At 35.9% G+C, this 12,994-nt stretch overlaps 1 protein-coding gene across 1 annotated transcript; it reads right to left on the reverse strand.

Moving 5' to 3' along the window:
• Positions 1–8,077: 8,077 nt before the first annotated feature.
• Positions 8,078–8,906, reverse strand: LOC131617656 (heavy metal-associated isoprenylated plant protein 33). Its single transcript, XM_058888914.1, has 3 exons — positions 8,794–8,906; positions 8,628–8,703; positions 8,078–8,392 (listed from the first exon to the last, which is right to left on the reverse strand). The coding sequence occupies exons 1-3, from the start codon at positions 8,800–8,802 to the stop codon at positions 8,259–8,261; spliced, it is 219 nt and encodes a 72-aa protein (XP_058744897.1). The 5' UTR covers positions 8,803–8,906; the 3' UTR covers positions 8,078–8,258.
• Positions 8,907–12,994: the final 4,088 nt, after the last annotated feature.

Here is a 12,994-nt window from a genome sequence, read left to right on the forward strand (position 1 = left end):
GAAACTCACATTAAAAATTATCATGCTGTTCCTCCTATTGCTTACAATGTTAAACCCAAGTTCAATCAGAACTTGAGAAAATCTAACAAGAAAGGACCCAAGAAAATGTGGGTACCTAAGGATAAGATTATTCCTATTGCAGATATCCTTGACTGCAAAAAGGACAAAGCACAACATGTCATGGTACCTGGACTCTGGATGCTCGCGACACATGACAGGAAGAAGGTCTATGTTCCAAGACCTGGTGCTTAAGTCTGGAGGAGAAGTCAAGTTTGGAGGAGATCAGAAGGGCAAGATAATTGGCTCTGGAACTATAAAGTCTGGTAACTCTCCTCCCATTTCTAATGTACTTCTTGTAGAAGGATTAACACATAACCTCTTATCTATCAGTCAATTAAGTGACAATGGTTATGATATAATCTTTAATCAAGAGTCTTGCAAGGCTGTAAATCAGAAGGATGGCTCAATCCTATTTACAGGCAAGAGGAAGAACAACATTTATAAGACAGATCTGCAAGATCTTATGAGTCAGAAGGTGACTTGTCTTATGTCTGTTTCTGAAGAGCAGTGGGTCTGGCACAGAAGATTAGGTCATGCTAGTTTGAGAAAGATTTCTCAGATTAACAAACTGAATCTGGTCAGAGGACTCCCTAATCTGAAATTCAAATCAGATGCTCTTTGTGAAGCATGTCAGAAGGGCAAGTTCTCCAAACCTGCATTCAAGTCCAAGAATGTTGTTTCTACCTCAAGTCCATTAGAACTCTTGCACATTGATCTGTTTGGCCCAGTCAAAACAGCATCTGTCAGAGGGAAGAAATATGGATTAGTCATCGTAGATGATTATAGCCGCTGGACATGGGTAAAATTCTTGAAACACAAGGATGAGACTCATTTAGTGTTCTTTGATTTCTGCATTCAGATTCAATCTGAAAAAGAGTGTAAAATCATAAAGGTCAGAAGTGATCATGGTGGTGAATTTGAGAACAGATCCTTTGAAGAGTTCTTCAAAGAAAATGGTATTGCCCATGATTTCTCTTGTCCTAGAACTCCACAGCAAAATGGGGTTGTAGAACGAAAGAATAGGACTCTGCAAGAAATGGCCAGAACCATGATCAATGAAACCAATATGGCTAAGCATTTCTGGGCAGAAGCAATAAACACTGCATGCTATATTCAGAATAGAATCTCTATCAGACCTATTCTAAATAAGACTCCCTATGAATTGTGGAAGAATAGAAAGCCCAACATTTCATATTTCCATCCTTTTGGATGTGTATGCTTTATTCTGAACACTAAAGATCATCTTGGTAAGTTTGATTCCAAAGCTCAAAAATGTTTCCTTCTTGGATATTCTGAACGCTCAAAAGGCTACAGAGTATACAATACTGAAACATTGATTGTAGAAGAATCAATCAATATCAGGTTTGATGATAAGCTTGGTTCTGAAAAACCAAAGCAGTTTGATAATTTTGCAGATTGTGATATTGATATATCAGAAGTTGTTGAGCCAAGAAGCAACGCATCAGAAGCAGAGCTTCTCAGAAGCAAAGAATCTGAAGATCAAGTATCAGCTTCTCTGGAGGATCTAAGTATTTCTGAAGAACCATCTGTCAGAAGATCATCCAGACTCATCTCTGGTCATTCAGAAGATGTCATTCTTGGAAAGAAGGATGATCCAATCAGAACAAGAGCATTCCTTAAGAACAATGCAGATTGTCAATTAGGTCTTGTATCTTTGATCGAGCCAACTTCTGTTGATCATGCTCTAGAAGATCCAGACTGGATAATTGCTATGCAAGAAGAACTGAATCAGTTTACAAGGAATGATGTTTGGGATCTTGTTCCTAGACCAGATGGATTCAATATAATTGGTACAAAATGGGTCTTCAGAAACAAGCTCAGTGAGAAAGGTGAAGTGGTAAGGAACAAAGCCAGACTGGTGGCTCAGGGTTATAGTCAGCAAGAAGGGATTGATTATACAGAAACCTTTGCACCAGTGGCCAGGTTAGAATCTATTCGTCTATTAATTTCATTTGCCACTCAACATAACATCACTCTTTATCAGATGGATGTCAAGAGTGCCTTCTTAAATGGTTATATAGATGAAGAAGTTTATGTCCATCAACCTCCTGGTTTTGAAGACTCTATGTCTCCTAATCATGTTTTTAAACTTAAGAAATCATTGTATGGATTGAAACAGGCTCCCAGAGCTTGGTATGAACGCTTAAGTTCTTTCCTTCTGGATAATGGTTTCACTAGAGGAAAAGTGGACACTACTCTCTTTTGTAAAACCTTTAAAAGGGATATTTTAATTTGTCAAATATATGTAGATGATATTATTTTTGGAACATCTAATGCTACACTTGGAAAGGAGTTTGCTAAGTCTATGCAGGCTGAGTTTGAAATGAGCATGATGGGAGAACTCAAGTATTTCCTTGGAATACAAATAAATCAAACATCAGAAGGAACGTATGTTCATCAAACCAAGTATGTGAAGGAACTTCTGAAGAAGTTTAATCTTCTAGACTGCAAAGAAGCCAAAACTCCTATGCATCCAACATGCATCCTAGGTAAGGATGAGGTAAGTAAGAAGGTAGATCAGAAGTTATACAGAGGTATGATTGGATCTCTTCTATATCTGACTGCTTCTAGACCTGACATTCTGTTCAGTGTTTGTTTGTGTGCTAGATTCCAATCAGATCCTAGAGAATCTCATTTAACTGCTGTTAAGAGAATTCTAAGGTATCTGAAAGGTACTACTAATGTTGGCTTAGTTTACAGAAAATCTAAAGAATACAACTTAGTAGGATTCTGCGATGCTGATTATGCTGGAGACAGAATTGAAAGAAAAAGTACTTCAGGAAGTTGCCAGTTTCTTGGAAGTCATTTGATCTCTTGGTATAGCAAGAAGCAAGCAACTATTGCTCTATCAACAACAGAAGCAGAATATGTCGCTGCTGCTGGTTGTAGTACACAGATGCTCTGGATGAAGAGTCAGTTAGAAGATTATCAGATATTTGAGAGTAACATTCCTATATTCTGTGATAATACTTCTGCTATATGTTTATCTAAGAATCCTATTCTTCATTCAAAAGCTAAACATATTGAGATTAAACATCATTTCATAAGGGACTATGTTCAGAAGGGTGTTATATCTTTAAACTTTGTTGATACAGACCATCAATGGGCTGATATCTTTACAAAACCCCTGGCTGAAGATAGGTTTAAGTTCATTCTGAAGAACATCAGTATGGATTTATGCCCAGAATGAGAAGATGAGAAGTTCTCATGTATGAGTATCTTCTGAAATGAAAATGGATTATTTTTTTTATATCAGAAGTTCTGATTGAAATCTTTTAGAAATTATGATTCGGTTATTACTAACGTTTCATTGTCTAAGTTGATTCAGAACCTCTTTTAAAGCAAAACAGCTGTTACGTTTTATCTCGGGATGGTAAACCTGTTGTTACTATTCGTGGATAAACGTGCGTGCAGTTGAAGGGACACCGACCATAGGTAACTGTGCTAGTCACCTCATTTGTCTTTATTATCTCTCCTCACGTCACGTAACATTAAATGCTATTCATCATTCGTTTCATTTTATTTTCTTTTAAATACTCTTCAAACTCTTCTCTTTCCCTCTCATCTCTCTCTATCTCTTTGCATTCCTCATCAAGTTTTTTTTCTCTCTCTCTTCCATATCAAACCCTACCTGTTCATTTTCTGCAAACCCATCATGAACTCTTCATCAAGCCCAGGAAATAATGAAAATGATCAAAACAACAAAAGAAAAGCTGTTGAAACATCACCTTCCAAACCCAAAAAGATCAAAATCACCTATGATCCTCTCAAGGTGAATCCATTCGAAGCAATGTTGTCTGGAAATTATTCTAGACGAGTGTTTCATCCTCCTGGTGAAAGCCCTCCATCATCTCCATCTACTTCCTCATCTTTCGACCTTCAAGACTCAGCTTCCTCTTCATCTAACCTTTCCTCTCCCTTAATCTCTTCTGAAGAAATCTCTTCATCTTCACCTTCTGGGAATGCTGTCTCTGGTAAAGATGGTGGAAGATCTGCATCAGGACCCAGTCTCCCTGATCCCTCGCCCGAAAGCCCAAGAAGCAGTCAATGAGGCGTTTCACTCCTTCATGGCATGCTGGCACAGACGTTGTCTTAGCTAGGGTCTTAGGATTTGGTCTTTGTAGTTTTCTTTTCCTTGTTGCATTTGCTTGTTAAACATAGGAACTTCTTGTAATCCTTTTTTGATTATCAATGAAAAGTTTCTTTGATTTACATTCCAGTGATTTTATTTGTCGTTTTATGCATCTAAATCTTTTGAAATATTCTTTTTGATGTTATGACAAAAAGGGGGAGAAAGATAAATGATAAATGATTTGATTAAATCTATCAGTTGCTGGGTAAAGCTCCCACACATTCACTAACAAGAACTGCAAGTTCTACATGGTTTAAGTGTTTTGCAGGTATAAAGAAGTGAAGAGAATCTTCAAAGCAAAAAGCAAACACAAGAAGCAAAACCATGGAAACTGAAGCAAGCCGAGTGCTGTCAAGCTTCAGAAATCAGAAGCAAGAAAGAAGAATGAATCAGAAGCACTGATAATAGAATTTGATCCATATTTGTCTATTTGCTCTAACAAAATTCTATTTGCTCTGATACATATAATGTTATGGCTCTGATACATTATTTGCTCTGATACATTATTTCAGCCTATATGGCTCTGATTCATATAATGTGTTCTAACATACATTTTATGTTCTAACTCGTTCATGCTGACTTTTGTCGTTTAGTTTTTGTTCTGTAACATTTCAGGATGTAGAGATGCTCAGATGATGCTCTGGTACATTCAACAATGTTCTGATACAAATCTAGCATGAAGTGATGTTGGTAGAAATTCAAAGTTCTGAAGCTATCCGAGGGAAGCAGAAATCAGAAGCTGCGAATGTTCTAAAGATCCAGAAAACTCAAGTTCTGAAGCTGTCCTGAATGGAAGCAGAAATCAGAAGCTGTGAATGTTCAGAAGATCAAAGAAATTCAAGTTCTGAAGCTGTCCTAGATGGAAGCAGGAATCAGAAGCTGTGAGTGTTCTAAGGATCTAAGGAAATTCTAGTTCTGAAGCTGTCCTATGGAAGCAGAAGTCAGAAGCTATGAATTCTCTGAAGAAAAGAAGCTTATATGATCGTCTCTACCGAAATAATCAGGGAAGTCTTTTATTAAAGTTCTTCGAGTATTTATTTCAGGGGGAGATTATTTATCTCAGGGGGAGATTGTTAATCTCAGGGGGAGACATATTCATATGCTTATGCTATAGCTGTGTAATTTGTCTTTTGCCTTCTATTCTTTCTGATCGCAAATTCATATCATTTATATATGTTTTTGTCATCATCAAAAAGGGGGAGATTGTTAGAACAAGATTTGTTCTGATCAATTATCTTAGTTTTGATGATAACAATAATATGAATTTTGCTTAAGATAATATGGTACTCTAATCCAATGCAATTTCCCTTTCAGGAAATATATATAAAGAGTACGCATAATTCAGCGCTCAGAAGCTTTGTCTCAAGGGTTCAGCATGCAACATCAGAACATGGTCTGGCAAGACATCTGAAGATGGTCGAAGCAGAATCAGAACATGGGTCTATGGAAGCATCAGAAGAACATGAGATCAGAAGCACTGAAGCTCAGAAGATGGTATCACGCTCAGAAGCACTTCAAGGTCAGAAGATCAGAAGATGCTATGCACCAAGCTGTTTGACTCTGATGATATTCAAACGTTGTATTCACAAACATCAGATCAGAAGAAAGTACAAGTGGCAAGCTACGCTGACTGACAAAAGGAACGTTAAAAGCTATTAAAGGCTACGTCAGTAGACACAGCGTGAACAAGGCTCGAGGTAGTTGACAAAAGCGTATAACATTAAATGCGATGCTGTACGGAACACGCAAAGCATTAAATGCACTCAACGGTCATCTTCTCAAACGCCTATAAATATGAAGTTCTGATGAGAAGCAAGGTTAACGATCCTGAACAAGATAATTCAAATTAACTTGCTGAAACTCTGTTCAAATCCAAAGCTCAGAATCTTCATCTTCATCAAAGCTCACTACATTGCTGTTGTAATATATTAGTGAGATTAAGCTTAAACGATTAAGAGAAATATCACAGTTGTGATTATCGCTTGTAAGAAGCATTTGTAATACTCTTAGAATTACATTAAGTTGTAAGTAACTAGAGTGATCGTGTTGATCAGAATACTCTAGGAAGTCTTAGGAGTGAACTAAGCAGATTGTAACTAGAGTGATCGTGTTGATCAGTAGACTCTAGAAAAGTCTTAGAGGGTATCTAAGCAGTTGTTCCTGGAGTGATCAGTGTGTGATCAGAAGACTCTGGAAGACTTAGTTGCGGACTAAGTGGAAAACCATTGTAATCCGTGCGATTAGTGGATTAAATCCTCAGTTGAGGTAAATCATCTCTGCGGGGGTGGACTGGAGTAGTTTAGTTAACAACGAACCAGGATAAAAATAACTGTGCAATTTATTTTTATCTGTCAAGTTTTTAAAGCTACACTTATTCAAACCCCCCCTTTCTAAGTGTTTTTCTATCCTTCACATGTCACCAATTAGTAAGAGGAACTGCAGGGGAGAAAGACAAAGCAATGAAACTAATCAAACATAACCCCTAAATCTTATTTAAGAAGATACCAAGATTTTCTAAAAAAGAAAAAATTAAATCCATTAGGATCAGGACTCATATTGCCATCACAATGAGCCACAACCCAATCCTACTCAAGGAGAAGGAAGGGGCAATAAGGATAAAACTTTCATAAGTTGAAAAGGATCGAAAAACAACGCTATTGAGTTGAGGCCTACCCGCAAGAGGTACTCTAAAATGACTGGAGAAATAATTAACAACCTCTTGACGATCTCAGACACCCCTTCAATCCAATCATCACAAACCTTAAGATCTAAAATCCCATTCATATTATTGTTACTTTTAACACATGTATGAAAAAACTAATTTTAGTATCTCTCTCCTTGAGCCATTTAGTTTTAGACCTACGGAAAAATGAGATTATTTTATCCATATCTAGGACCAAAGATCTGAAATGGAAACAAATCTAGCCACAATCTCATCCTCTAAAAGACTATCCTGATAAGCTATAGAGTCCAATTTACACACTGCATCTCTCAAAGACTCAACTAAAAATCAAGATTACCAAACACATGCTTATTACAAATCTGTAGAACACCTTTAAGGAATTTAAACTTCTCTTTGAGAACAAAAGCTTTCCAATCCGAGGACCTAGTCCATCTATATTAAACCACCTTAAACAAATTGTTATGCGCTAGCCAATGATTATTAAATCTAAAAGACTTAGGATCCCACAATTAATTGAAATACTTAAAGATGATCGAACAATGAATATAAACATCTTTAGAGAGAGTCCATTGACAAGTCACCCATGGAGATCGCAACATCCCTCTGACACAAGAATCATATCGAGCCATGTTGCTGCCCCATTAGATTGAAATCAAGTAAAATTCCTACCTTAAAGAGGAAGGTCGATCAACTCCGTCAGTAAGTTAAAATTAGTAAAGGCCAAACAATTTGCACTCTCAGACAAAGGAGAAGAGTCGTTGATCCCAGTCCTCTCACTAGAAGAGGGGTCAGAATTGAATTCCCCCAAAACACACCACATCTCTTTCCTAAGATTTCTTTTACGCAAACAAAGATCAACCCATACAACCCTCTTATTTAACAAGACACGCGTAGAGCAAACATTAACAACAAAACAAACGGAGCCAAAAGCCCCTATAAACATTAAAAAAAACAGAACCCAAAATGCATGGATTATATTCATTTAAATATCTAAGATTATACGACACTAATTTCAACATAGACCAATTTCCAATGAACAAAATCAAAAGTAATGAGGAATTTGAAGGAAAAATTTCCTACATCAGTTTTTTAAGAGACCAAAACAGGGGCAAATGTTTATTATATAGTTAAAAAAAAGTTAAGTTCGTATATGAAATTTGATGTAACTCTTCTTTCATCAATTAGCTCCCTATCATATGTTTTTTATTCAAAGGACAAAATTACAAAACTGAGTAGAGTGAATATATAATTATGCCTCTTCAAACTTACATAGATGACAGAACTTCACATCATGCATCGTTGTATATGTTTCTTATATGGTAAAGAAACCTTAATGTAGTTACTTAAAATGAACTTATGGTTTCAACATTGAACATTTTCCCACACAGTTGCATTCTTGCCAGCCTTATGAAGAACTCCAATCACTTCTTCATTGGTAACATTGCCAGTAACAATGACCTTGTTCAATTGTTTGTCCACGTTGTATGTCTCTATATCTACAAGGTCAAAATTGAATAAGAAATAATTCAAAAACAAAATTTATAATGCAAACTTTTTTGAAAAAACTTTTTTTAACGTGTAACTAATAAAAAACTTCTGGTCTGAAACACACGTTTATTTATATAATATATTTAATTTACATATGTTTTTTCTTTTTTTTCTCTCAAAACCATACACGAGTACGAGATTATATATTATTGGTAATAGAGAACAAAATATATAATTATTTACCTTCAATCTTCTTGATGGCCTTGAGAATTTTCTTGATACACTCATCACAATGTAAACCAACTTTCACTTCCACCACCTGATGACATTTCACAATAAAACTTTAATCACTTCCATAGCTACAAAATAAAATTATGAAATATCTAGCATGTTTTTGATTGACTCTTACATTGGTCATTTTGATTGAATACTAAATATATTGGTAAAGAATTTCTATGCTATGTTGTTACAAGTCTTGAACATATGTAAGGAGAAAGTAGGAAGGGTGTGATAGAATTTCTTGGGAAAAGCAAGACATAGAACAATACATTTGTATAAATAAGCAAAATTATAGTAGCAATTAAGTTAGAATATGATTCTTCTACTTTTTGTGTGAATAAAAGGTGAAAAGTTATTCCTAAATGTTGACATGAGAGTAATTGTCCTCCACTTATTATGTAAGGTTGGCAACCACAAAGAATTGGTGACAAAACAAGTGAATAAAGATGATGAAGAGGAAACAACCTAGCAATGAATTAATATACCATCATCGAATAAGTTGGTGTGAATAGAGATGGTGTAGGGTTTATATACGATTCCATCTTGCACAAAATCATCAATATACCATTGCATGCATGCATTCTCTTGTAGAATATCCTCTCACCAGTTTGTATTTATTATTTATTTCCAAGAGATTTTAATTGTAACCAACCAACAAAATTATGGACGGCTAGGAAGGATATGACTTTTTGAAACTCTAGTGTGACAGGATATTTTTGGATTTAAGTGTCTAGTGGTAAGTTTAAAATCTATTACGAATGAAAAAACATATGATTTCTATATAATGTGGTAAGATATTGGATGAAGATAACATCTCTTCCTATTATGATTATGGATAGATGGAGAGGTATCCTTCTCCTTAAAAGGATTTTCTAGGGAAAAAATGTGCCTTCCACCCGCTTTTGTCATGGACCTTAAGGAGGCATTGTGGAACATGTGATTCGAAATCAACTTCATTTTCTTAGCATTAGGAAGACCTAGAGGTAAGCAAAGGTCTCACTCGGGCACACAAGCATGTGCCTAGTAAAAAGTGTGAGGTACCTGATATAGAAGGACATTAGAAAATTTGAAGAGGGTAGGCAAAGCTCTAGAACCAAGATTTGCGAGACCCATAGGAGAAGGATCATAGAGCGTGAGCCTTTCGCCTGAACTGTCCTCCGAGGAAATATTCGAGTCTCGACCCAACGGAAGAAGTTTGATCTTGGTCAAAAAGGTTAGGGGATGATTGAGTCGCGAGGGGGGCCCCAACGTCCCCGAGAAGTTTCTCTAACGATGCCCCCGTGGGAGTAGTAGTAGGAGAATAGGAAGAAGAAGTGACTTCTCTGGATTTCTACCGAGCTTTGTGCCTATCAAATAGGCTTTTCACTATAGGCATACCACCCGAAGCCATTGTATATGCAAAAATAAATTAAAAAGGGTCCGTATATATTGATTAAATAATTCGAGAAGCAAAAACAAATTAATGTCGATTTTATCACCTCACTAAAGAGTTCTTTCATCTCTAAAACATTGACAACATCTACAATAGCCTGAGTGTCAATGAACCAGTTCTTCTATATTAAAGGGACCACATTTAAAGGGCAAACCCCTTCCTCGTAACTTAAGCTCTCCAAAAGGGCCACCAGGTTTTCTTTTATTGATATCTCCTCTGAAGTTATAGAATAAAGAGAAACAATGTAAGTATGAGATTCTTGATTAAAGTGGCTCCATGACAAGTTTTTCCAAATTCGGTACCCATAATTCATTCTTCATGCTCGAGAAAAATTAGCTACCATGGAGTCATCCCTGAAGATTTTGCACAAGATGAGGTAAGCCTTCGGGGTCCGAGGGCGCACCAATAAAAAGAGACTTTTGAAGAACCCTCAATTCTCAAAATTATCCCCTAATCCCGAAGCCTGTTCCGAGAGGTATGCTCCATAGTAAAAAGGTGAAAGAAAAGATTTAGGGATGACTTCTAACCTCGATATTCGTACCAAAACTGGAACAGTCTCTTGAATGCCTAGGCATTGGGGTGCAATTGAGAGGGTGCAATCAAATGTCTCAGTACTCCTACTTCAATTTCATTAAAATTTAGTTTGAAACTTAGCTGAGTAAACAAAAACTCGTAAAAGTGAACATAATTAATGAATTTCCACGCACTCTCGTCGAAGAAAAGACTAATTAGAAAAATCCTCTCAAAAAATAGATTGATTAGAAACACCATTAGACATTGAGCTATCAAAGATAACTACTAGACATGAATTAGGGCGAATATGTGCCCAAGAAATAGTATTTTTAAATCATTTAGGGTTCTTACCCCCACAAATCAAGAAAGATTGCTATTGACAAAGCTACTTCCCAAATTAGTAGGTTGATCATTCATATAAGCTACTATAAAAATAAAATAGGCTTAAATGCACTTTTAGTCCTAGTAAGTTAGCGAGTTTTTTATTTTCGTCCTTGTAAGTTTATTTTGGGGTCTGAGTCCTTATATCTTACTTTTTACTTGTGGTTTAGTCCTTAAAGCCAAAATTCGCAACCTGCAGATTTTCCTGCAGATTTTGATTTTAGGGACTAAAACAAACGCGAAAGTGAAATATAGGGACTCAGACAAAAAAACTTATAGGGACGAATATCAAAATTTCGCTAAACTACAGGGACCAAAAGTGCATTTAAGCCAATAAAATAATAGAAACTATAAAGTAGGAGCCAAGGGTCAGAAGTGGTACTTGAAAACGAAGATGAATTAAAAGGATAAAGACAAATAGAAGAGAGCGAAAGGTTGAAGAGACTCAAAGAACAAACGTCTCCAACAGAGAAATGGGGAACCATAATCAGGGATTTCTAGAAGCAGAAAGATAACTTTTTAGGAGCCAAATATGCTTTAATTAGTAATTAGAGCTAAATTCCGCCAAGAAAGTTAAGTGACCCTTAAATAGGAAAAGACTACCCAAGCAAGCAACTATCGAGATGAAAAGTAAATGGAAAGACGAAAAGCAACGGTCAAATCACCCCTAAGAAATACCATAACACTCAAGTGCGCTCAAGCATCCTAGGGGAAAACATCACACCCTTACTTGTTAGCCTACAACCACACATGTAAGATTCACGCGAAGCATCTTAGTGATGACAAAGGCATTTAATGCGCCAGTTCTCCACTTTCTACCGATCAGGCACATCAATCCTCGTCCACGATCAATTTGACAGTATAAGGTCGACACTGATTCTAAAATTCTCGTTCAATACTTCACAACAAGCCATGGAGGCAACTGTTTTAGATCTGCCAAAGGTCCAATAAAGGAAGACCCCATTTACTGTGCTAAAAAAATCTCAATGGCAACTCGATTAAGAGGATATAAGTACTTATGTACTTGTAAGACCTAAGAGCATCCACATCCATACCACCCAATTTGGTGGTATAAATGGACCCCACTTAATATAATATATTATTTCTCACTTCTCAATTATTTAAACCACCTAATTAAAATTTGTAAATATCCATAATATTCATCTAAAACTTTAAATTGGGTCCCACTAATCACACAATATACAATAACTTAACATTTAATATAATAAAAAATTGAAAAGCAACCGTAGCATTTAATAACTTAACATTTAATAACTTAACATTTAATAATCCATTTGCATTCAATTATCCATACTATTCTGACACAAGTGATACATGTGACAAATACCACCCCCTATATGGTACACACAATTTTCATATTTCACTCTACCTTTTTTGTACTCATTAACTGATTAAGGCTTTAAAATATTAACTTTATAATTTCACCCTCGTGTTTCACTGTATCGAAGACTTACAACACCGTACCGAGAATACAACATCATAATTAAAGTATAATTTTGATTCTAAGCCGAAACAATTAGCATTGTGAATTTGGGAAAATATTCTAGACACTAATTGGTTGTCATAATCAATTAACCTATTGTAAAATTGGTGCATTTTTTACCTTAAAAATATGGATTGATAATAGGTTCAAATGACCCATACTACAAGAGGGTAACAAATCAAAGGACTAACTAGCAAACTTCAATCCCACGTTTAACTCTTCTAACTTGCATGTTTTGAAGACTTGTCTTATACAATATCGCATCACAAAATATCTTTTTTACTACACCCAATAGCAACGTTCCATTCCTCGTCGACATAACACAAACCTACATTAAATTCAGTGCCGTTACACGCAAAGTACACATCCCCATTTATCTACGTCAAACCTTTGACAAAGACATGTCACATTTTCAAACCTACCCTAAAAAAACCATAACACCCAATAAAAACTCACCACGTGTCATCTATTTTTTCCTTCTATTGAGGTATCAGATCCAAT

This window comes from Vicia villosa, linkage group LG7 (assembly GCF_029867415.1).
Source record: "Vicia villosa cultivar HV-30 ecotype Madison, WI linkage group LG7, Vvil1.0, whole genome shotgun sequence".
Lineage (NCBI taxonomy): Eukaryota > Viridiplantae > Streptophyta > Magnoliopsida > Fabales > Fabaceae > Vicia > Vicia villosa.